The sequence below is a fragment of the Branchiostoma lanceolatum genome, chromosome 9 (assembly GCF_035083965.1).
Source record: "Branchiostoma lanceolatum isolate klBraLanc5 chromosome 9, klBraLanc5.hap2, whole genome shotgun sequence".
NCBI lineage: Eukaryota > Metazoa > Chordata > Leptocardii > Amphioxiformes > Branchiostomatidae > Branchiostoma > Branchiostoma lanceolatum.
The window spans coordinates 13,103,640-13,130,468 of record NC_089730.1 but is presented as its reverse complement, the minus strand read 5'-3'; the positions used below and the strand labels follow the sequence as shown (position 1 = coordinate 13,130,468).

The window sequence follows — 26,829 nt, the reverse complement described above, 5'->3', positions numbered from 1 at the left end:
TGACAAGTCACAAGATGGCGGCAGCTGGGTGAAAGTACGGGCGCTGGGTTCCGCTCGTCTCTGCCCTCCTCTACGGCTCTCCTCAACACGACATACCGCCTGTTGGCAGCGATTCAACCGCTATGGCGTCCAGGCTGAAGTGAGTGAGAAAACTGTGCCCATGCTAGTGATTTTAGCGGAGATATGAGCGTCTATGTTGACCGGAAATATTCGGTCTGCCTGTTGCGGGCGTCATGGTTGGACAGTGTTGACACTGGCGCTGACATCAGCTAATCGTTACCATAATTCAGTTGTACTGTACGGTCTAGCATCAATTAATTCCTGAGGATTTGTAGGCCTCTACCCCACGAAGGAAACCGGAAACCTGGCTCTCTTGTGTCTTTGTGGACCGCCTCGGACAGTCATGTCTGGGGGCGGACTTTGTATGTTGTAGCTTTGTTTGGATTTGGTGGGTGTGATTTTATACGTGCAGCCACAACACACACTTCTGATTGGCCCCTCAAAAGCATTGAAGGGTTTCGTTATGGTGCTAAAGTAAATCCTGTAAATTCAGATCGTATCGAAATTTGATGATTTGGCACCTCTCTATATTTTGCTCTTTGCTAATTATTCAGATGGCTGGAAGTCTTCAGATCAAAGTATACAAACTGTAACTGCAACAGCTGTCATAGATTTACATTCAGACATGACCTGTTCTATTGGAATAATTGTGACTTCTCTCCACTGTTGCTAACAAATATTTAGATTTGTGTACTTTTGATGGAATAGGATTATCTCAATATGAATAAAATTTGTGAAGATTGTCTACCAAAGGTATGATTGCAGCTGTGGTACCAAAACACCATCTGGCCACTGCTGGTATTGTTAAATAACAAAAGGAAAAGGAAAACATGAAATTCTAATGTCTCATTAGCTTTGCAAGAGAGCATTGCTCCATCATTTAGAGGGAAGTCACATTAAAATTCAGATCATACCCACCTAAATACCCTTTCCATGCTGATGCAACCATGACATATCTGGTTAGTAATAGCATAAATATGTCCCAGTTGACCCATATATCTGTATCCAGTCTTGCAAATCTAATTAAAACTATCATGATAGGTCACCCTGGGTGTCCTATTCAGGGATAAGCAATTGGTCACTTTGGTTTTTAATTCTGTATGGTTAAACCGAGTTTAGATGTGATGGTTGGCACATTCTAAATACGGAAATTAATGTTAAAGGCCAGTCAGTTTAATTGTCTTCATACTAATTGGTCAGGCGTTATTTAACATAAGCACAATATGAAGTAAAAAAATGAGTATGATATCTATGCGGTAAAAACATTCACATGGCAAGAGCAGGATCGTAATCAATTGTTGTGCATTTTAAGGCTTAAACTTTGCATGTGCTACATTTACCTGTTTATGTTTATGAGCAACTGCAATCACTTTCTAATGTTAGAGACTGTTTCCACCAAACTGTAACTAGTAAGTATAACATCATTACCAGAATTGAACCTGGCTACCTTAAAATCTGACCTTTGACATAACTTGTCACACAAGCTTACCTCTCCACACTGTAAAGCACCTGTAGGGCATTTCCTGTGTCTGACCTTGAAACATTATTAAGAACACCTCACAAAACAATAGATCAAAAGGGTTGCAAGTTAGCCCGTGGTCTTTCCCCATGTCTACGATTTCCGAAGGCAGCATTTATCCAGTGTGGTATAACGTTACCCTAACCACTTGTGTGGGTGTGGGTATGATCATGATCAAGGACATTAAATAGGATATGACTACTCAAATAGTTTTTAGATAGCAGTCAAAACACCTGTGGTATATAATATATGCAAGCGCGTTGTGAAAGGAATGAATAGTTATCAACGTAATTGTCAAGAATCTAACAATCATAAATGCATTGCTCAAAACATTTTTACTCTTTTATTCAAATTTTCATATCTCTATCACATAGTGCTCCATGCTAGTATAAACAGTTAGTTCTTGCCAGGTTCCGTGTACATGACAGGTCCTGACCCCTTGTTCTTGTTTTGTCTGCAGAGAAAACCCTGACAGGACGTTCGAGTGTTTTGTGGAAGTGTCTGCTCCAAGTGAGAGGAACAAAGGTGAGTTTTACACCAGCATATGAGACATCAACATGTGGCCATGGTGTACATGTGCAATGTACTGCCTGTTGGTGTGGGGATTTGACAGTAGGGAGAAAGGATTTTTTATCAAGAAAAATTTGCTTGAATTGAATTCATCAGATGCCACCTAAATACACCAGTTAAATATTGTAGCAGTTTTATTTCTACAGTTTTAGCGGAGCCTACATAAAGTACATTTGTAGTATGTAGTATCCAGTGTTTTGATTATACTGCTGCCGGGGTCCCTGACATGGGTGGGCAGCAGTCGGCAAGTCTTTACACCACTCCTCCATGCGGCTCTGTCCCACCGCAAAATCATGACACCAGCAATATTTGTTTTTGTCATCAGTGCCACAGTATTGTTATGACCAAGAACTTAAAACACTACAAAAAGTACCTGTTCACTCCTGTGAAATGAAATCCCTGTGAAAATAAATCAATCTACAGTATAGTACACATAGATTATTGATATAACATCTATAAGAGTAAGAGTTGAGAAAATGTCACAATACATAATAGATAGGCCATGATTATCAACCAATTTCATCATTCCAGGTTAAGCTGTAGATCTCTTTCTGAATGAGGTAACCTCACCCAAGACATTCCCCTAGGGAATCTGCAATAATTAGATTAGGTCATAGCTCCCTGTGTTATGGTATGGGTTTATCTGATTACTTCCCATGGCTGAGCTGTATCTAGTATAGAGTGACCTCTAATCAGGTTATGGAATTTTTCTCTGCATTTTCAAAAGCTTAAGCATTCTTGACTTGTTGACTGTTGAAGCCTTTGAAGTACTGTATGCATGCCTGCCTGCTGACTGATCCTGACAGGCTAACTTACCTATGCCCTCAGGACACTAAAAGGTCCTGTACAATAGACATTATCTCAAGTTGAGTGGAATAAATTAGTCTTTTATTCTTAAACCTTCTCTCTGCCTGTTAAGATAGCCTTTTGGCACCATCTTTGTATTACTATTACTAGTTATACTTATAGCAGTCATGGAGAAGATACATGTACATAATTATACTCTATACGGAAAATCAGACAATCATTACATCACACCCTTGTCTGTCTATATTATATTGATTTACTGGTCCCATTGGTTCATCAAACCACAGCTATTATGATGTCATAAGGATGTAAGATTAGGTGATTAGTTGTAATTTCCATAAATGGGCATATACATGTACATATACCGCCATGTCATGGCATAGTAATTATCCTGTTTTATTATGTCATTATGTTCTGTTTGTCTGCATAATGCTACATAGAAGGTTTTTAGAGTAGAATTTCCTCAATGGGAATATGAGAATGTTGCAGTGGAAGTTTACTCATAAGACCCAATAACCTTACATTTTACTGAGACTCAGCAAAGAACTGTCTTATAAATACAACAGGGACTTGCCTGAAAGGCGTTTTGTAAAACTTTTCAGTGTCCAAACTCTCATTATATTTAAACCTGGCTTACATGTAGAAACCCAGACATTTCATATGTGATAAGCATTCTCATAACTAGTAGATCTATCAAGGATCTTCATGCCAAGATTGTAAAATTTGTATAAAATGTTTATAAACTGTACATAGAGTTCCAAAAAGACCAGGGAAACCAGTGACTCAGTGTAAATATCAAGGGAAAACCCAGCATGGTGGGTTGAATCCTGACATGGGAATGCTACTTCCCCCAAAGGCTATCAGCAGGATGTGTTAGTTTAGGACATCAGCCAGATGATTTATCCAGTCAGGGGACTGGTGTACAGATAGACTATGGCTGGTGCTAGAATCACCTTCCAAGATATACAGTGATATACATAATATCATGTTATCTTTTGGGAGGGGCCCCAAGAAATTACTGAAAATGTAATTCCTGTTGAAATTTCATACACAAGACAGCAACTACCTGTTAATGATTCATAGCTTCGTTAACTGAAGTTAGGTTCTGCTCTCTGTTAGAGTCTGTAAGCCCCCCCCCCTCCCAAAGTTACAATGACAGTTGCAGGGTAACAACAATTTACCCTTATTTAAATCCCAATCACAAATTCCTGTATTTAAACCAAACAAGCAACTGTGACGGGTCTGTCTTTGATAAATGTTTCATTACAGTTTGCTCTAAGTTGGATCCACTTGAGGTCTTACATTACTTAAATTTGGACTTTACTACCTTCTGATAACAAGGGGCAAGGTCAGAACATCAGGTGCCTGGTGTCATGGAATGAGTGCCATGTGTCATGTGTGTATGGAAGCTAACAAGTAGCTTAAAAAAAGGAAGATATTGAAAAAAGTCACAAAACTTTTCAAATCTTTTACCTCCCGACTTCCAGTCTTGCAATCAATTCAGTTTTACAAGACAACCATTCCACTCTCCAGTGATGTGCTCAGCTATTTCATTTGTCTCTAAGGAGTCCAACTCCAGCTGTATATTTATTATCATAGTTGCCAGAACAATAATGGATGTGTATGACAGATGTTGTGCTTCCAATGTTTCCCCTTTCCCATCTGTTGGCCTCCACTATATGCGTGACTGAACCAGAAAATTATAAGGTGTTCCTCTCTGGATACATTCATTTATCATCCATACTTACTCCTGAAGCTCCACAAAAATAGCCTGGAATCCAGTCTGGTTAGCTTCAGTCTGCTTCCAACTGTTTTTACCCCGCCTACAGGCTGGATTCCAGGCTAGCACAGAAAGGTCTGTTAAGGAGACTTTTCAGACAAAAGTGAAGACAAAGCTAAGCCTAAGAACAGTGGTAAGGGCTTGAACAGCATGGCTGGCAGGGATTATGGTTATACTATTTGACAGCCGTCTAGACTCTGGCGCCAAGGTCCAAGATCCAAACGGAAGAAACTATATTTCTACTAGATCTAGTCACGCAATAAGATTGATGTTAATAAGACTCTGAAGAAGCTGTCTTGCTGCATAAATATATTGGTCCATGATAATTAGTTAGAATAAAATGAAATTGCAGGTCAGTAAATGTGAATAAAGTCAATAAATGTGAATTTACAGTCCTTGAAACTGTCTCTACCCCCTGAAATTAGATTTGGATGAATGCACAGGGGGTGTTTTAATTGCTATGATGACCTTGTTCTAAATTGTTAAGTTGTAAATTGTGTAGCAAAAGGAATTCTGGTAAATTTGGCCCCTAATTTGTAGACTTAAAGTGAAGTAAATAATGTAGCTGTAAGGGAAAAGGGGGACTATGAGAGGAAGATAATTTTTTTACACAGTCAGCTTGTATGAAGAGCCTTTTTTTTCTAATATGAAATGCGGACTAATATTGAATGAAACAAATGCTGATCTCAGTTAACTGCTTGATCCAAATTTAGGTCACATAATCAAACGTTACACTTTCATTCCTTTAATCCTTTATATCCTGTTCTTTAAAAGAGTTGACTATTTCAACGATGTAGGGCTTGATTTTGGGAGGTAATGACTATGATTAGGGACCGCTGTGGGTGGTGTGGTTATTTCTACCGCGCAGACAGCAGGGTGTAAAGCTAAGGTCATGACCCCAGGGCTACCAGCTGTTACAGGGAGATATGGTCTGGATCCAACCAGATCACTCCACAGCAGGTATCTCCTCCAAGCAGATGCAGCAGTTTGGTTTGTTTTGAGCGTGTGTGGTGGTGTTTCTGATGTTTTTCTGGAGGTGCGATACCCGACTGGCAGTAGTCGGGTAGCTATAAAAAATCAAGACTGCCAGATTTTGCTGAAAACATGCCCAACTCCTACATCTGCTTTGAGATTAGCATCTACCAGTCTTGGACAGACTCTGGTGCAGTATGCACTTGTTGGTTAGGCTCATTGCCATCTTGGGTAGTTTATGTCCTCTCCAGTAGTGTAAACAAAGTTTGCTTATACCAAACAAGGAGATCATGTAAGCCAATATATCTTTTACATAAGCGTGACTGCAAAGGTCGAGAAACATTCATGTTTATACTGTACAACACCTGATCAGGTGACTTTAGAGGTATATATATATGGCTTCTGGCGTTCAATATTGTCTTCAGCTTGGTCAAATCCTAATTCACGTCAGCCCTACAGCATCGGCGAAGGCTAAACAGTCCTACAGTATACGAGAATGACAGTCTCTGTCTCATAAGACACATGTATGTAAGCTGACTCAGGTCTGTTGCATAAGAGGAACACTGCATTTAAAAGTCATGATGAGTTTAGCTGCTGTCCTCGGCAGTGTCACATTGAGCTGATGCCATAATGTCAGGGTCGACCATGTTATGACTATCATGTGATACATGTGCAGTGTCCGAGGTAAAAATAGCAGACAGGGTTATTCATGAATGATGGCAGTTTATTTCGGGAACAGATGATGATCCCAGACAGTGTTTGCACCATATTGTATTTAAGGGTGTGTAAGTTTAACATGTTTATTTGGAGAACTTGGTAAGATTGTGAATGGTATTAGCACCATGACATTGTATATAATAGTGTCGGGTTGCAGTCTACACAACATTTTTGGTGGTGACCTCTCCACTGAAAAAGCATCATTCTGCTAACAATACAGATTTTTATCAGTTAGTGATAGGCTCTGTGTGCCCAGCATGATCTTTGATTCAAACACAGCAAACATTTCCTTTTCCTCCTACTGCAAAATACTGTATCTGTATCCATATAAGAGTATGGTGTAACACACCAGCTTCGCAGGGGCACGCAGCACGGCAACAAATTAAATCCCAGCAAACTTAATGAAAATTTACAATATTTTGCCAGATCATCATGTCAGACTCAAGAGTTTCCAGCCAGGATGTGAACGTCTGACATACAAGATTTCCTGAAACATTTTGAATTCCTGTCTGTAATGAACTGTTAGTGTCCTCAGGCCCTCCTGGAAAAGGAAGGACTTCTTTGATATGTGTATATCCTGTCATCAGAATGTCGTCAGGATATTGAAATTCCTAATCCTATGCCCAAATATATAATTAGTTGTTCTCCCTACTGCCTTGCCCTACATCCAGTACAAACGTGGGACATGCATTAGCCAATAGAAGGGGGGGGGGAACTAGTCCATGTGATACTGTAGTCAAGGGTAAAATTTATGATCCAAGGTCAACTTTTTCCAATCTTGAGGAAGTCGTAAATTTTTGTGTTATTTATAAAAGAATTATCTTTTATGAAAATTGTTATTTTACTTGGTGCGTATGTGTAGAAAATGCTTTGAGTAAATCATTGAAATTAAAACCCTGTTGTTTCCTTCTTTGTTATCAGATCCAGAGATAGCATGGAAATATCCCAAGGACTTCCAGGGACTGGTGAGTTTTTCCCCAAGTCCTTCAAACTATGACTAACCTGAGGCTGTTGACAATATCATTGGCTTATAGATGGACTGTTAATCATGTGAATTCTTTGAAATTTTGGAAATATGTTTCTATAGAATTGATAATCATGAAAGGTTAATGAGATTGTTTTTTTTCCAGGATGGGGTTTTGAAGATGATGCCCAAGTTTTGTTTCCCCCTTGATATTGCAAGGTAGGAATATTTTTTTTTGTCCAGTTGTTGTTTATTTAGGTCAATATTATTGGCTAACTTCCACTTTTGTTATACCATGACACTTAACCAGTTTGTTCTCATCACACAGCACTACCCCAGTCAGTGGCCAGCATTTCACGTTTGTGCTGACTGACATCGACAGTAAGCAGCGCTTCGGGTTCTGTCGACACTCCCCTGGAACACGGTCGTGCCTATGCATTCTCAGGTCAGCTTCAGACACTGTTACATACAGTCGTCTATGGACTGTGTTTTCCCTACCTCTGGTCTTGTCATTGTAGCAAGAAAGGTTACCAACATGCCTGAAGAGACACAAACTATTTCTATATTATCTAGAATGGTTAGAATATATTCCAAAAAGACAGACAATGTAGCGATTTGGAGTATCTTCACCAAAGACTGTGTGATGGATACGTAGCACATGCACAATGTAACAACCTACTATGTTCATCATGTAATGCGTACACACTTAAAAATAACCTTTCCTATGTACTTCTCTTGTCTCTCCCCACACCATGACACAGTTCAATGTCTTGTTTATCCAGCTACCTACCATGGTTTGAGATCTATTACAAGCTGCTGAACACTTTAGGGGAGCTGCTACTAAGAAAACAGGTGAGTGTGATGAGTTTCGACAAACAGATGACAGATACTTGTCCTTCCCACCCAAAAACATTTCTAATAGTACACAAGACTTTAAAGCAGAAACTTTGCACTTTACAACATCATGTGTTTTATGACAACTGCTTAGGACTGTGTAATGTTTTTTTACAAAAGTTTTGAGAAATTCAAAAGGTTATTGATACATTGCAAATTAGTTTTCAGCAAATCCCAAGATGGCAAATGAAATGAACGATTGAACAGCATGCTTTGTGTAACCTTTTTTATTACAGAATTTTTACATTTACACTTTATGAAAAATGCCATAATTCAAAGCAATGTGTTTGAACTGCTTCTAGAGCTAAGAAATGATCATCCAATATGTAAATGTTTGGAGTGTTAATTTTGTTTGTTTTTATATATTTTTCAACTTTCTCTATGTTCTAGCATGTCTAAACTTGCAGGCTGGGTTAAGGTTATTTTCACTACTTGCTTACATACATTTATGGGGTGATACTTGTAGTTTTAGGCACACAAGCTGACTGTAGTATTAGACTATCTCAAGTCAACACATTTTAGCTGTGCAATTAACATTTGCAGGGTGTCATGCAAGGGTTATACGGTGTCCAACACTATGTAGTATAATACTATAAGTGTATGACAGTTGTTTGAGTCTGTGTGTGGATGCACATCTGCCCTACTAACAACATGTTGTTGCAATGCTCAACATAGACAGTGACGGCAAGACCATTTTTTATCATAATTATAAGTCTGACTCTGAAAGTTACTTTTATGATCAATCCAAAAATTAATAAGAGGGCTTTTCCTAGAGATTCTCATATGTCTCCAAGATTCACACACAATTCCTTTCAAAGCACTTACTTTAACTTAACAACAGAAATGATCTACTCTAGACTAAAAAAAAAGACTTTTTCAATTCAATTCAAAACGGAAAACGATAGAAAAATTTGCCAAGCTTACCTGCTCCTTCCTTCCTGCTGCTGTAGTTACATATTCAAACTCTTTGTTTCATCAACAAGCTCAGCAAAGTGACATCATCCTGTAATGATAGATGAACCTATAGCTAGACACCTAAAGATATCCCCTTACATTGCAGAGGTTCAAATATTCTGCTCTTGAAATTTTGAAATTTTATGTTTTAAAGAGACCAGTGTTAATTACTAGAGAGGCTTTTTAAATTGTGGGTTGAAAAAAATACTTCCAACATCAAATTTACCATCCAAGTCACCAATAGACAAGCCCAGAAAGTTTTTTGTGTGCAAGGTTCAGAGACTAACCCACCTTCTACTTCATTACATACATGACATTTCTTCTACTTTTTTCCATTTTTGAAAGGACATCTTATACAACTTTATCATTGCTTACCATTGCTCTGATTGACCATTATAATCCCTTTCATAGTCAGCATTGCTTTGCTTTTAATTGCTTTCCTTTTCATTTTGCTCAGGGTGGAGCTCATGTATATGATATTATACATGTACATTCATCAAATTTTATTTTTGGTTGAAAATTGTATTCATTTGTTAACTGTACCTTCTGTACGACTATTCACAGAGTTAACGGTACAATGCATTGTGATATGTGGAGATTATTCTTTGTCTCTTAAACTGTTTCTTAGTAACCGACTGTTCAAAATTCACCAACGTACACTGTAGTTCTATTGAAAATGTGAAATTTAATCCTGCGGCCCACCCGCTCCTCTTCTCCCCTCTGATTGGTTTTCATTCTTGTCTACTCACCATCGACCCATCCTTCCGTCCGTCCATTCGTGTGTGTGTATGTCACACTTTCCGGGCACCCTCCCCTCGCCATGGTGTGTGCTGTACTTGGTGTGCAAAGGGGGTGACTACATTTACGGTTAGACACTTACTGGTAAGTTTTTAACACCGTAGGTAAGTAGGTTATAGGAGTACAGGGACTCACGTTGGTACTTCACTCCTCATTATGCACTCACATCAAGTAGCTGGTGATTTAGATCCTGTACCAAATAAAAAGAAAGTCCAATTCTTGGAAAATTCTATTGACACATAACTAGACTATATTAACATGGAAAATGTTTTCTTTAAGGTGTACTTCTTTGTGCTTTCACAGAAATATTGCAGGAATTTGCACCTGCCATTGGGTGAATATACAGGCATTGTATGTAAATGCAATCCTCTTTGGTTCAGTGCCGATTTTACCTTTCAATTCTACAGATCTTTTCTCCATATCAGATTCGGCAAAAGTCAGTTGCAGCAAATTATATAATCATTGCCGACCATTATTTTCAAATAGTCATACCCTAGTCTACTTTCATTCTTTTTTCTTTTGTAGTATTGTGTTTCACTTTTTCTATTTCTCTAGATGATTGGAAATGCATTCATTGATGTTTGGCTCTCATTATCATCACCATTGACTCTAAGAGATACTTAATTCCTCTCAAAGATATTCTACACAACTTGATTAACCTCCATCTACTCCAGTAATTTGATGTGATTGTTATAATGAGGTGTGTGTACATGTGCCAACTCTGGGTACTGGTATGAGGATAAGTGCAACGTTTTTGACTGCTCTCCCCCTCTGTCTGTCCATGACCTGTGTGTGGTACATCAGAGGTCTGATGATGTTGCTTATGCTGTCTCACTGGTGAGTAACCCTTGCTATGCATCCCTAACGCTAATGCATGTCATGTCTGAAAGAATAAAAAACCTTGCTGCACTGGCTAGCTTACCATATCTCTCTTTCATTCCAATCTTTTGTTTCCCCAAATTATGGAATTTACAGACTATTCTAGCCTTTCTGACAATAGTATTATGATCTGTGCTGTAGACTATGGCAAAAGTTTGTCGCAATAGGAATTAGAACCTTGCATGTTCTTCCCCTTTGCATCGTAAAACTCCCTGGGTCCTGGCACAAAAATGGTGCAGCCCAATTATTTTAATGTTCAGCCCCTAACCTCACATGAGGGTGGACTTGCCAACTCTTTAGCTGCTGATAAAGAAATGAGCTTGTAACAATCTTTCACGGATCCTTCAAAAACATCAAGTCTCTAGAATGCTGTACCTTGCACGTCACTCTTCAGCACACTGTTTTCTGTCCTCCATCATGTAGTGTACATATCTAATGCATGGACAAAGAATTACCAGGACTCCTGAGAAATGTTGTGGAGATGATAAAACACTTAATTAGTGCATGTTAAATCCTTAATTAGTGCATGTCTCACAAGGTAAACAAAATGCACACAGAATAGTCTTGGTTGCATGTACAGTATATGACTCGGACAGCATTTCTTGCTTGTTGAAAGCAGCTGCATGTCTGTCTTCTGGTCTGAGCAGGATGCTTGTTGTCTTGTGTAGAGAAGTAACTTAATACCATTATTAGATGTTGTAATGTTCCTCTTATTCCTTTATCAATGTACATGTACTAGTATGTCACTTCTTGAAGTTTTGTTGCTGGAATGTATCTAATGTGACGACTTTGAGTACTGTATGTCTGATGAGACTGCGTGAGAGTCAGTGATTATGATTGGTCACAAAATAGTGTTCAAATCAGCTTCTTTATGCGTGTTGTAAGAAACACTATTACTGTGTATTCACCATAGGAGTCACTATGATTGTCATACACTAGAAGCAACCAAGAGCTTTGTGATTACATTGATGCATGCACAAGCAAAGTATGGTAACCATGATTTGTGATAATTCAAGATTCTGTACTGTCGATGGATGAAGTTTCACTAGCAAATTAACAATGCAGCATGGGAAGCAATGGTTTTGTGTTGCTTAACATGCCACTTCCCATTGGTGAGACTGACTGAAAGACAATCATTAGAAATGGAATCTTGTATCCATTTAAAAAAAGAAAACAGTGAGATTCAGATTTCAATCTCATCTGCTTACTGTCCTTGGTGCTGATCGGCCAGTACTACAAAAATAACAAAAAGTTGTTTAAAAAAAAAAACTTGAGATGTACAGACTTATCAGTGCAAGCCAAATATCCAGCTGGTATGCTGACACAAAAAGTAAAATAGTACATTGTATACAAGGAGTTAATGTTCATTTCTGTTATGTAGCACATGTGATGTGTTTGTGTCTATGTGGGTAGTTTATAACACCTGTAGTAGATACGTGTGCAGTATGCAGATTTTTGTGGTTTGGCCTTGAATGTGACGACTGTTTCTGTTGGCCCCAGGAACAAGATATCTCGTCGATCCTGGAGGCAGTCTATACACACAGGGTTCCTGATCCAGACACACTTGTCAACATACACCCCAGGCAGCCAGGCTTGGTATGTCACCGCAATCTCTAGCTGAGTCTAAGGGCTTTTGTATTTAAACTTCAGCCTGCTAAGGTATCCTTTTGGCACAAAAAATGTATTGGTTATGGGGTTAGGTAGCAGGGAGAAAGTTAACCTTGTCCCCAATGAGGTAGCCTGTTTATAACAAATGTGTATTGGAAAAATGCTGTTCTGCTAAGCATGACCAGCATCAACATTACAGTATATTTTAAATTGCTTGAATAAAGATTGACTGTGTTGTGTGTTCAGACTTTTTCCATTGTAGTTCCTGGATCATGGATTATTTCTAAAGATAACGTTGTGTGCATACTTTTTATCAACCTTGGGTATCACCTGCATTGTTCATACCCAAAATATCATGTAGCTACACATGTACATGTAGGCACATGTATGAAAAGTGATGTTATGCACAATCCATCTCTTGACCCTGCAGGACTTCTCCTTTACATGTCCTGACTCAAGTCGTCTTCCTTCCATACCAGAAAATGTAAGACCATGTTTTTACATTTTGTGTTACTTTACATCAACGGAATGAAGTAATTGTTGTTGTTTTCATACCAGTCTGTACCACTGGCAAATGACCTACAGCTAGCTAGTTAATGATAATCTTACCTCTGACATCAGTATTACCAATGTCAGTCTCCACAGTCACCAGGCAACCAGAAAATTCATCACATTATCGTCAGTATCATGTTCATACTAGTCAGTATCACAGCAGGTTAACCTGTAGCTGACATGGTACTGTCCTTGGTGCTGATAACAGATTGAAGTTATACAGATCTACTTTATCCTGGGAATTAAAGGAAAAGATCTGTATCTTTATAGCCAGTATAACCACCGTTAGGCGTTACACACCAGCTTATGACAGAAGACTTTAAGTGTCCTTTCTCCGGTCTTTGTCTTCTGAAATTTTTGTGATTTTCCAGAAAATCACATGGCATGTGTATGTTTGGTTTGTTTGTGTGATGAGCATATGATGTATAAGTATTTCTTTTATCATTGCAGAGAAATCTGACAGAGTACTATGTTGCTGTGGAGCCTATCATGATGCTTCATATCTTTTCAAGGTAAGCAATGATAAGATAATGGTATAAAGACTGAGACAGCAATAGTATACATATTTGTGTTACAGTATCAGTATTTAAAGTTGATCCATGCACTTCAAGTACATGATTTGAATCTTGCAGTTGGAGTAAACAACCTAATTTTGAGAAGAAAAGTATTGACTTGCAGCTGCTTTAATCTCTATCATGATCGAATAAGAACTTTTGATATTTTATAACTTGCTTACTTTGCTTAAATCAGTACCAATGATGGAAGTAAATCAATACTAATGATGGAAGTCCCGGTGTCGTAGCATATTCTTTCTGAATGCGATTTTTTTTAAATGTGACGTCTCATATTTTGCAGTATGTTGTATGAGAGAAGAATACTCGTCACATCCAGCAAGCTTAGCACAGTAAGTACACATGCTGCCAGAATTAAAAGACAGTGTAGCATGTAAGACTTTTAGTACCATTTTCAATTAATTGTGTTATTGTGAAATACAATGTGTGGCACACATGACCTTCATCCATGATTGTTATGGTCTCTAGCCAATTTTTGTGTCCAAAACAAAATGGTACATGTATGTACAATTAATGTATCTGATATAATCTAGATAAAACATGTTTAACTACATGTACAATTAGCATATAAAAGTGTATTTTTCTACATCACTGCCACTGCTATGATACCATTGGTCATTTCATTTGACAAAATATTCAACTAGATGTATTTGTCAGATTAGTTGTCTGGTAGTGGTACACACATGATTGTATAATAGGATAACCTGTGACATTACTTCTCCCCACAGTTGACTGCAATTGTCCATGGTGCATCATCATTACTCTACCCCCTCTACTGGTAAGGCTCATGCTCTGGAGTCTGGAGGATGCATAGTTTTCTAAGATCTGCTTCAAGAGACAATAATTAAAGTTCAAGCACAATAAACCTTTGAATTTTATCTGTAGTATTATGAGTGCTAAAAGGTTTTGAGGGTAAATGTGCATTTCGTTTCTTCATCCCTCATTATAGTTGCTAATCCTAAATTGTTTGGTCTACAGGCAACATGTGTACATCCCAGTCATACCACCGCATCTGCTCGACTACTGCTGGTGAGTCTACTGTTGTAACCCTCAGCTAAAAGTATCCTATCACAGGTTCATGGACTTTTTAACTTTCTAGAAACATTTGTATTATGGTTAAGTGACTTTGTAGTCTGCTGGTCAGAGTTAGTCAGACACTGCTGGAGACTTGAAGTTCTCCATAACTCTTGTACTACTTTGAATGAAATGTAAGATGTTTTTTGTTTTCTTTCTGATTCAATCTCTATACTTTCCTCCACAGTGCCCCCATGCCATTCCTGATTGGTGTCCACTCTTCTCTAATGGAGGTATGATAGCTTTCCACGCATGTGTACATGAATCTAATTTAGTAGTCTGGGATACAATGTATACTGAAACATGCATTTTAACCTTCTCCCTGCTGCTTAATACAAATTTTGTGCCAGTATGCTGACTCCAGACTAAGGGAGATGTTGAAGTATATTTTCACTGTTAGAAACAGAGAGACAAGCAATAACCAAAAAGTGACTTCCTCCAAAGACAGCTTGTTGCTTACAACTGGGAAAAATCTGTTTTTCATGCTTTGATAAATTTTATCAATAATAAATTCATGTATAGATTTATAAGATTTCTTTATCTATTGATTTATTCAACTTATGCTTGATATGATGTTAATCCATTCACAGAAAGTCCAGAGTATGGCTGGGCTGGAGGATATTGTTGTGTTTAATGCTGACAGCAACACTTTGGACACTCCATTTGATGACCTACAAACGCTGCCTCATGATGTGGTGAGTCTAACATACATGTTGTACATTGTGATTTCATTCTCTGTACATTTGTTTTGGAGCATCCCTCCAGTACTACAATAGCTTTTAGTCTAGGCGATTGGTGAAAATGTTGGTACAGTTTTGTGATAAAAGTATGTATGTACATGTATACTGAATGTTGCTTAGCAATAGTTGTTAGGAAACAACAAATGGTCATTACAGGGCAGCCGGCATTGTACCCATTACATTGTGTACATAGTTGACTGTTTGTGCACCTGTTGACATTTTTTCCATTTCTATGTTTTGTGCAGATGTCCTCTCTAAAGAGTAAGCTAAAGAAGACAGGTACTATGCAGGGGGAGGGAGTGGCTAAGGCTTACCTCAGAGCCATGGTCCATCTCATAGGGGGCTACAGGGACGCTCTCAGGTTCAAACCAGTAAGTACATACATTTGTATTACATGGTAATCATTGTATGCCCTACCATAAATTCAGTTGCAGTAACATCCAATACTTAAATTGCCATGTAAAAGAAGCAAAACTTTATCCAAACAAAATCTGAGTAGTAAAAGTGTGTAATAGTTAGGACAAAAGATTGTGAATGCTTGTTCACACCTAAAAGTTATAAAGTGTTTCAGCAAGGGAGAGCTTGGTATGGTAATTTTGTTTCTTGTAAAACACTGGAGCTGATGCCATCAGATCCAATTATTCTGCAAATGAAGCTCGACATGTTATGATACTCTGTACATTTTGTGATGTGTACCATTATATAGCCACTACTTTGGACATGACAATCATTTTTTGCCTGTACAGGGAGAAGAAATTACCTTTAGTGAAGAGGCATTCATCTCATCCAGATCTAACAGTTCCAAAGAGTTCCTGACCAACGTCATACAAGGGCAACTCTTCAAACAGGTCAGAGAGAAAATACCTGCTCTGTTGTTGTGATTTGACCCCTGTTAATGCACCCCAGTCATAAGTGTGCAATAGATTAATCTGTGTGCTTTCATGTATTAAAAATTCAGATGGAAAAGAAGCTCATTTGATCTCAAATGTTGTTATATGTACTGATAGTTTTATTTTGCCATATAAGAATAGATGTTAGCATTGGAGATTTCCCTTCCAGGCTCTGTTTTTATGTTGTTTTCATAGTTCAGCACTGTCCTTTAAAACTGGAGAACCAACATGTTTCTATGATAATGTACCTTTATTGTGTGCTGTCCTTTTTGTACAGTTCATAGACGGTAGGCTGGACCTACTGAACTCTGGGCAGGGATTTAGTGACGTGTTTGAAGAGGAGATAAACCTTGTAGACTACAGTAAAGGTAAAACTCATCTTAGAATAACCTCTCACACACTATGGGAGTAGTAGTTAGTAGTAATATCCAGTTTTTGATGGAAGGGGATGACACAGGTGGTCAGCAGTTGGCTAGTGTTCACATCATGTTTCCAGGCGGCTCCATGCTGGTGAGGCTGTTATCATTCTGGACACACACAAGATTTCCCCGGTTTACCACGACCTCTGTTGCCTGGTAACTGTAGTTTGGTAATGGTGTTGATGCAGCCACTGGTTCGTTCAACATATTCATATTACTGTGACAAAATGAAATCTTGTTGGCCCTTGTATCCATGAGAATATTAATTGTCAATAGTTTTTTGTCCTATCATGAACATCATGTGTAGTTATTGCTGAAAGTTTTCTTCTACAAATGTACATGACGATGATATACATGTACAATGTTGTGTTCTGCCATGTTACAGGCAGCATCAAAACTTACACAGCGTGGCTGAACAGTGTGAAGAAAGAAGGTGGAAACATCTTAAAGGGGGTTAGGAAAAAGGTAAGCCATGATGTAGCTTTCACTGAAAATTGATTATGTGCAGCTGTTTTAGAAGATGAGATGCAGCATATGGTGTGTGCGTCAATGGGTTATATTAATTCAGACTTGGAATGAACACAAATAAATATGTCTGGATTTGTTTATGTATCTTGTTTGACAAGATGGTGTATTTGGAATGGCTTTTTTGCAATGTGTGAATACAATCATGCAAGATAAATTGCATAGAGTTGACAATGTAGAATGACAATTGCTTCTCATTGTTTTCATTGTGTTTTAGGCCAAACCTGCAGTCAAAAGCATGGTTAGCACTGTAAGTGCATCCCTTTGCTATTCCATTTGATTGAAATAATAAGTATTACAGTTATTTTAGAAAGTCATGAGCTTTTGCATGTTGCATATTAGTCTAGAGAGGCTGGCCGAAGCTGTCGACTGTCTTCCAAGATGCAAAGAGCCGAAGAATTAGTCTAAACCATATTTTTATTGTGAAGCTGACCTCCAAAGCCATATTAGTCTTGATTGTAACTTCATGCTATTTGATGTCAACAGAAATGCACATACATAATGTACCTTGCATGTTCTGGACATGTTATGTGTTAATTTGCAAGCAAGAGACTAACACTATACATGAAGACCATAAAGTTAAGGTTATTGGTTTTAAGACGTTCCTTTACTCCACAGGGAAAAGATGTGGCAAAACTTGCACGTGAGCAAGCCAAGAGTGTGAAGAGTAAATTCAAGCAGTCAAAGGTTGGTTGGGTTCATAAACCAGCAATCATCTTTGTTCCCCAATTGATTTGAAGTAACAAACTGTTGCAATTAAAATTGTACACATGTAATGATGGTATAGGTTATGTCTTTTGATTTGAGAGAGTGTCTACGATGTACATGTATGTTACAAGTAGCGAAGATGAGGTGAGTCTATAAAATTTCTTGCCTATAACATACTGTACATATCCTGACCCTATCTATTCACCACCGCAGGAGACCGAGGACATATTTGATGCCCGTCGGCAGCGTGCATCCCAGCCTGGTCTCATCATCCCGAATCGTGCGGACGGACGGAGAAGTGCGCCTGACTCGCCTGAGGACGAGAGTAGAAGACCCATCTCACACCATGTCAGGGTATGTAGGGTTTACTACCATTCCTTCCTACACTCTGTATTGATCATAAATATGCTGTTGCCGCACATTCATATTTCTATCAAAAAATCAAGTGATAGTATGTCCCATGAAAAATTACTCAGCTGTTTTTGCTGTATCTCCATTATTCCAACTTTAAAGCTGGATGAATTACAGTTATTAGTGCACATTCATCTTTGTGTTCAGTTCTTCTTACACCCTTTGCCATTCCTTATTTTATATAGGCATCTTGTTGTACAGGCAGATGTTGTTGCTTTAAACACTCAATTTGTAGTCTCCAGAGTGCTTCATCCAAGACATTGAGATTGTGTAGTGGAAGTAGTGAGCCAGTTTTGTGTTCGTTTGTATCATTGTGTGTCCTGACACAAACGTATAACACTGTGATCTGTGTTTTCAGCCAAGAGACGTACCCCCCAAACCTACCCCATATCACCTTCGGCAGTCCATGGCCATCAAGCCAACACAAGAGCTGGTCAGGCCACGAACAACTTTATCAACAAGGGAGAGGTACATGGTCATTGGACATGTTGAATTCCTATGATGTGTAATAGATTTAGCTGTGATAGACTGACTACACTTAAATCAGTTAACATTCTTAGTACTCAGGAATTAATTGATTTATTTACCTCTTTTCTGTGTGGGTCTGTTTTGATTCTTGTGTGGATTTCTAATATCTAATGACTGTGGTTTTGCAGCTATTCTCCGGGAACTCATGCTGCTGGTATATGGTTCTCTTAGTGTTTAGGGTGCTTGCGTGCAGTTTTATCATTATCACCGGCCTCCGTCTATTATAACTGACAGACATATTCAGCATGAAGTTGAAATGTTCTGATAGAAGTTTGCATTCCAAATCTCCAATGCATTTTTGCAAGACATGTTTGTTAGATGTTTTACGCATCATCGTACAAGCTATATAAGTTTAGTTCCATATCTTTTGACAGAGAGAAAGACAAACCAAAGTTTGATAAAAGAATTTCATTGTATTTTTTGTACTCCTGTCTACATAGACAAACACAGTGTATTGCCTGTAAAGTATATATTTGACACAAGAGTACAAAGGAAAACATTTGAAACTCTGAGACTGCTGACATCAATAAGACCATAGATAGGTAATCTTTCTAAAGGCAGCCTTTGTCACATTTTAGGGACAGTGGCGTAGAGCAATTAGACCAAGACGGTACATTGGACGGAGACCTTGACGACAACGGTCAATTGTAAGACAGCTTGTCAGTAGCAACAGCAGCAACCTACTGTTTAGCGTATAGCTTTCTCCCATCACATTCTAACGACTTTAACTGCTTTGTCAGAGTTAACTGCATACCTTTCAATGGTTTTAACTTCAACTTCACTCTGCAGCTTTTGCTGTAACTTCATCTGACTTACATCTCAGTGGTGGAGGGACTTCGGATCTGTTCTTACTAGTTACTCTGGTCATTTTAGATTCGGAAGACACAAGGGATTTGGAATATTTGATATATCTGTATGCCCTTTATCTTATCTTGCTGCTGATCGTTTAACATGCCGATTTACGTGATTTTTGCCAAATTCCATGTATCTTTCCAAATTCAAATTGACCATTGGTTAGTACCTTTTAGATACTGTAGCTAACATGACTTTTGCTAGACTAACTGTAGTCTTTCCACCCTTTTGGTTGACCCTTCTATGATGATGATTGACTTGGACATACTACATAGTTATGTCCTTCATTTTGTCTTAGCATGACTTATTCTGCTTTTAAGTACAAGATTTCAGATATGGACAGATGAAATGCACTGTAGCATGCATGTTATGCCTTGTGAAATAACCTTTGCCTCTAACGCTAACATGTCTCTTATAGGCTATAACGCATTACTCTCTTGCAGAAATGCTTTTGCTGTAAAGTAATAAGCTTATATTGTCATAGAAGCATGTAACTTAATGCTACATTACTAACTGCGTTCATGCTTTAACTGATTTTGTGTGGTTGATGCTTCATGCAGCTTTTAGTTTTTGTGCTATGATTACTTTACAATATTGCATTATGCGAAGCTTAGTTGTGTTACTTGTACAATCATGTACATGTATATAGCATGCTTCCATTACTTGGCCATAAGTACAGTGTATATAGTCTGCTATTGAAGCTAAGCAGTGTACTAGTAATTGCATGCAGTTCATTGCTAACTTGCTATAGAATTATTTTGTTGTTGTGTAAGTGTTGTAGCATTTTTTGTTTTGTTTACTAAAGTAGTGTCAGGTTATGTGTTGTACACCCTGGCTCTCTGCACAGAGCCCCAGGCCTGTGTTTTAGAAGCAGTGTTAAACGAAGGCTGCGCTATCTCCCTGTCTCTAGAGCCCGTCATTATGACCTGCTGGACTTGGACGATGCCTCCACAGACAGGACCAGTATGTCCAGTAGCCCTGGCTTCCAGGCTCTGAACCTTGACTTCATGAGGTATGGTAGCATACCCACAGAAAGCTGGTGATTGGGCGCTCATGCATGCTTTGCTTGCAGGGCTTTAAGGAAAAAATATTTCTTCTTCACACAAAATGATACCGAAGATCTTGGTGTATGTTGAAAATTTCAGATAAATTGTTGTTTGTTGTTTTTGCAAGAGATATCAAGCTGAAAATGTTGACTTACACTCTATTTTGCCGGACATTAATCTGGCCAGCTGCGTGCTTCAAAATGCTTGGAACAGTTTGAAATTGGTCTTTTAGTTCAAATCAGCCTCCCATTCATGAATCAGGTAATGACTTCACAGTATACTTTAAGATACTTTCTCAACAGTCAAGCAATGACATAACCATTGCAGATCTTTTCTGCTGCATATAAACTCTAAATTACCGATGCTTCAGACGATCACTGAAAAATCTAACTGACAGTGATGATTGATACTGATATTAAGACTTTTAAATGGAAGAAATTCAGCCAAAATGTACATACAATGTAGATAACCAACCAATCGCCAGCTTTGTGCAGAAGCAAAGGGAACCGTGACAGCAACCCTTGGTGTTCTTGTAGTGTCTGTGACATCACACTGACCTCGTCCTCATCATCTCCTACCTGTGTGGCACCCCAGCATGGCCCCACTGGTTTCAGGGTGGGATTTGGTGAAGGAGGAAGCAGAGCAGTGCTTTTCTCCATTCAACCTTTTCATTTAGCCTACATTACCTACATGTATTGTAGTGTTTCATTAGTTGCAGCAGTTCCTTCATCCTGATAAGACTTGTCATTGTCAACTAAGGGAAGTACCTAGGGTTTGTCCACCTGGGTTTTCAATAATATTGAAAACAGAATTCTGAATGCATTTTGACAAAAACTTTTCTCATCCTTACACAGTTGACAGCAGAAATCTATCTCACAAAGAGCCCTTTGAAAATCTTTTCGAGTGAAATCCATGTGGATAGCCTGTTGACCATGGAGCTTCCCTATATATGTTGACTACACTTTCAGTAACATTTTGTTGTGTACTAATTCACCTTTGGTTGCAACTTGCAGTTTGGTTGCCATGCTGTGTGTGACTTGTGTGCTGCACGTTGAAGATTTGGTAGTGTCATGTGTAGATCATGTTTGGATGGACATGTACAATGTACTTGTTTGACCTGTTATGTTGTAGTATTGGAATGTCTTTCCCTGAAGTAAGCTGGAGTTTCTGTGTTACAGCAACCAAAGTCATGGTGTGCATATTGATTTCAGCATTGACATGTACTGGGTCTGAAAGTACCATACTTGCTCTAATAACTGCGGATGTTTTGCCAAATCATGGGTCCAACCCCCAATCTTTTCAGATACTAGTAACACAGTAGTGATGATGAAGTTCTCAAAAGTGTCTGATACTTGCTGTTCTTGGAGCAATTATTCGTGTGCTCGATGTCCCTGATGGTGCAAGTTGTAATGCTTGCTACCCTGTTTTGCAGGGACTTGGAGGATGTGTTTGCCTCCATGCGCTTGGGGAAGGAAGGCAGCAGTGGGGAAACAACTCCTGTGTCAGAGGAACCAGAAAATGAGGTCGGTATTCTTCTCGTCAGTCTCACTTTCTGTCTTGCTCATTTTTTGGGGACATTTTCATCTATTGCTACTCCCATCTTCTTGTGGTAGAAAGATGAGTCAAGGTGCATTTGGTTTACTTAATTATTATCCTTGCTTTGTCTCATAACTGTCTTAATTGTCAAACAGGTCGATGCCAACCTTTATGGAATCCCTGCAGCCCGAAAGCCAAGGCCACCAATAGCCATTCCTAAGATAAAGAAGAAAGAATCAGGCACTTCGGCTCTGTCACTTCCTGAATCGTCCGACGCTAAAAGCACCAGTTCCCCTAACACGCCGGGAGAGTTCCGCCGCCCTCCCGTCCCCGCAAAACCTGCCAGCATGCACAAATCTGTGTCCGTGCCGTCGGGTATGAGCACGCAGCAGCTGAGAAAGTCCAGAGACATGCTGGTGACTGAGATGTGGCAGGAGTCAAACAACCTTGGAATCGCCCAGTCCGACACCAGTAGTGACTCCTCTGTCAAGTCTACTGTCTCTGTTCCAGAGGGAGGGGTGCGGGCAAGGCCCCCTAGACCTCCTCCTCCTACCATGGTGCAGCAGCAGAAACCATCTAATGTGGCAAATACCGAGAGTCAGTCCCTGATTAACTTTGACCCATATTCAGATGCAAATGTCTCCAAGCAAGGCGTAAACTTCACGGTGGGTGCACGGCCACAACCTGATCCAGAGAAAAGTGCAACAAACACTTTGTTGAAGGAATATGGACTAGACACCTACTATACACAAAGCTTTGTTCACCAGGCTGCTACACTGCCACCCAGTGGGTATCAAAACACAGCATCAGCCAGCAGTAGTTTTCCCTTACCACAGGTAGAGGCTAGCAGCTCAGTAGGTAGTCAGGCTTCGTCGTGGAACCATGTTCCAACATGGACTCAAGGTCAGACCCAAGGTCAGGTTCTGAACTCTGTGAAAGTGCTGGATCCCATCAGGCCGGGAGAGAAACAGGACCCCTTCGCTGACCTGGTGTCCTCCACGCGTGCGGACGTTGCAAAGAAAAGTGCCGGTTCCCAAGTTCAGCAGGTCAAAAAGATGTGGGAAACGTTTGAATAGCTCTTGCTCCAGTCATCCATCTGCACATGATATGAGAAGGACAGGATAGATGAAGTACTGTACACTCTGTGTACTTATTCTAGATTGTACCTCCATTTTGGCCTTGATATATAGTATATCAGAGACTCCGAAGCCTTAGGTAAAACCAGTTTGGTAGACATGCTGTATGATAGACATGTTGATGAATAAGATTCAGATATGTCATAGCTTCTACTTTAGTCAGAGTTTTCTTGTCCCCTAAAATTGGAGGAGAAACGGTTGCAATCTCTGTCTCAAATCCAGTGCATTTTGTACTTTTTGTGTATGTATCATTTCTGTAAATTTGGTCTATGTCAATAGTTATATATTGATGAATTTGCATTGTGCTGTTTAGTGATCTGTTGTGGTATCTATTGTATCAATACTGTAAAAGGCAAAGCTGTATTTTAGCACAACACATAATCCCAAACTGCCACAAAGTTCTCGTGAAACTTTCTCATTTCACAGCATTGTCCCACTTTTAGGAAGACTTAGTATATGAAGTAACATTTTAAACCTTCGTGTCTCTACCCTTATACTTATCAAAAGGTTCCTTGTGAAGATGAAATATGGAAGTTGCCTTTGATTCAATGATTTGAACACTTGCAAGCATGATGTGTCAGTGTAATATGAACTGAAGTGTTGAGGAACAGCCCTATATCATATGGTCTTTTGATAAATATTTAAACATTACACACAATGGTCTAATTTTAACAATACCATGTGCAAACATTCACTATTGACAGACTGTACTTGTAACAGAAATTTCAGTGCTTGTCACTGCCAACTAAAGCCAGTTAAGGTACAGTAGCAGATTAATCTCAAATCGTTTATCATGGAAAGGATTTAAACTGGGTATGCAGAAACTGAGATAGACTTTTAAGCATTAAACTTTCACTTGTTGATGCAGAGTACTGTAGATTGAAAAGCTCTGCGTTCATGCAATATAGGTAAGCTGAAAGAAAAATACCATTTCCAATGACAAAACACTTAGCTACTTTTTGGATAAACATAAAAGTAGATGCTGCTCTACCAACCAGGTGTTATGTTCAGGAAAAGACGTTCTTCGTACCTTTCAGCACATTGTCATTCTGTTTGGCACTATGGTCTGGAATATGTGGAGGGAAATTTACAAGTTGCTGTCTTGATTGGAAGTGGCTCATTCATAATTCTAATGATTAAACTAGTCAAAGTGTGTTGAAAGTTTGTTTGAAACAATGACAATGACAGTTCCACATTCAAAAGACTGTCAAACTCTTGTCAAATATGGGTGAGGCAAGATCATGTGATTAGATCACTTGGAAAAAGTGCTGATATCCTTAATCTTTGGTGTGAAGAAAAAGTAAAAACCTACTCGAAAATAGTTATGGCCAGAATGTTTTTCCTGATACAATGACGTGGAAGATTCCCCTCTTCTTCACGTCTGATGAAAGAGCAAGTGCAATACACATTGTACCATAGTGCTGATTTTCGAGGTGTGGCTTGACAAGTGTTCTTTAAGAATTCCAGCGGTGAAACATTTTCCATGTACAGAATTTATTATCTTTAATTTGCCATAATGATAATAGTAGTTAGATTGAAAATAGCCACTCAGTATTTTGACAACTGTGATATGAATATTAGATTATGTATATACACATCATGAATACTTTATGAATACATTAACATGAATATCTTATTAGTTGCAAAAATCATTAGGTAAACTCTTAAGTTGCAATGTATTTGGAAGGATGAGTAAAAACATCATTTTTACAGTGTGCCAGAAAACATGATTTTTTCATTTTAGTCTTTAGTGTACATTGCACTTTTGTATTACATTGGATGTGCTACAAAATATTAAGTTTGCATTGCTCCGTCAAGGCTTGTGTAACGTTTTGTGACTTTTTGTTGTTGCACCCATATCCCATAGACACTCACCCCACAAGCCCTGTAGTCCTGAACAGCCCTTTTCATGAACGAGCTCAGTCATGACATGGCATATAGGTTAGGTGCATGAGACTTTCATCCAAGGTCAACAAGATTCGGTCACCTGAGTGGAATGATTTCCTACTGTGTACATTTTTAAAGCTGTGTTGTGTTGTCAGAATCAGTATTTGTGCCTATACATGCTGTCAAAACATGCAGAATGACTATTAGATGAATAAAAAGGTAAAACGAGAATATAGCAGATGTTTGTGTTACTGTGTCTAAAATCTTGGGAAGTAGACTATTGGCTTAGGTTTAATCTTAATACTTTGAAGGGTGGCTCAGGCGGTTCGAATTTGTATTTTCTATACTGGTAATCTGATGACGTTTTCTGTTGTATAGCTGTATAGAAAGTTTGATTGTACCGGGCACTTATGAGGGAAACATCACCTTGCCATATTATATGATACAAGGCTCATTTATATCTATGTAAAATGAACAACAATGGCAATAAGACTTTACATGAAATTTTTGTTTAATGAAAGTTCAAATCTGACAGTCTTAACCAGAGTGTTTTATCAGTGAATTATTTACATATTGGTGTTTGTCTGGGAATAGACAGGATATTCTTGCATCCTCAAGGCCATTGTGAGAAATTATTATGGCTGTTCTACAGTTTGGTTAGGACGTTGCTTTGCACTTCGTTGATGTCGAGTTGCGCGAGGCCAACCTTTAGACCGACTTGATGGGCGGAGAGATGCTGTGTATGCATTGATGACCTCTCTGTGCTGTTGGCTGAGTGGAAGACCTCGGTGCTGTAGCGTTTTACTGGTCTGCTGCTTGACATCTCCTGTATGGTTGGGGTGGGCTTCTCCAGCCTTAGGTATTGTAGTGCAAGGAGAACGAACAGTGGGATATGCTGTTTCATATGGACTCTGCTGCTCTTCTGTCTGGTTGGGTTTCTCTCTCATGTGTCGTTGGTTAAATTCTGCTAAAATGCGGGCATGGGCAGAATGCCTGGAAGAATGCCTAGCCTTTTCACCTTTATCTTTGGTTTTCTTATCTTTTTTTGAAAAATATTTGAAGAGTGACTTGCCTCCCTTGTGCTGATGAGCAGATGGTTTGCTCTTCTTCTTACTTTCTTTCTTCTCATCATGCTTCCCAGCAGATATTGCAGTGTCAGACTTTGAGGATGGCACTTGTGTCTCTGTCTTACCTCTAGACTTAGGAGTGTAAGTCCTATGACTAGTACTGGCTTTCGACAACTCATCAGTCAGCTGAGGAGTTTCACATCCCTTTTTTGGCGATGGTTTCTTTTTGTGGTTGTCTTTTTTATCCCTTACTGCCAGTGTTGAACTTGGTACTGCTGTGGAAGTACTGTGGTTGTTACCTTTCAGTAGAGTGGCCAGGAAGTTTGACTTGACATTGTTTCCTTTGCAGTCATCTGTTCTGTCC

The 26,829-nt window shown here is 39.0% G+C and overlaps 1 protein-coding gene across 7 annotated transcripts; it reads left to right on the top strand.

Annotated features, from left to right (window-relative positions):
• Nucleotide 1: 1 nt before the first annotated feature.
• LOC136441166 (DENN domain-containing protein 1B-like) lies at nucleotides 2–25,629 on the top strand. 7 transcript variants are annotated; one of them, XM_066437283.1, is made up of 27 exons: nucleotides 2–139; nucleotides 2,040–2,104; nucleotides 7,347–7,390; nucleotides 7,556–7,608; nucleotides 7,718–7,834; nucleotides 8,172–8,241; nucleotides 10,840–10,872; nucleotides 12,415–12,510; nucleotides 12,953–13,006; nucleotides 13,525–13,586; nucleotides 13,930–13,978; nucleotides 14,375–14,424; nucleotides 14,625–14,675; nucleotides 14,908–14,953; nucleotides 15,311–15,415; nucleotides 15,706–15,831; nucleotides 16,207–16,308; nucleotides 16,628–16,718; nucleotides 17,155–17,234; nucleotides 17,512–17,544; nucleotides 17,913–17,981; nucleotides 18,216–18,356; nucleotides 18,772–18,881; nucleotides 19,520–19,588; nucleotides 20,704–20,805; nucleotides 22,272–22,362; nucleotides 22,531–25,629. In XM_066437283.1, the coding sequence occupies exons 1-27, from the start codon at nucleotides 123–125 to the stop codon at nucleotides 23,449–23,451; spliced, it is 2,847 nt and encodes a 948-aa protein (XP_066293380.1). In that variant the 5' UTR covers nucleotides 2–122; the 3' UTR covers nucleotides 23,452–25,629. The 7 variants fall into 7 exon arrangements, with proteins under 7 accessions (XP_066293380.1, XP_066293379.1, XP_066293381.1 ...); XM_066437282.1 differs by lacking the exon at nucleotides 10,840–10,872 and adding an exon at nucleotides 10,087–10,119; XM_066437284.1 differs by lacking the exon at nucleotides 10,840–10,872.
• The last annotated feature ends 1,200 nt before the right edge of the window (nucleotides 25,630–26,829 follow it).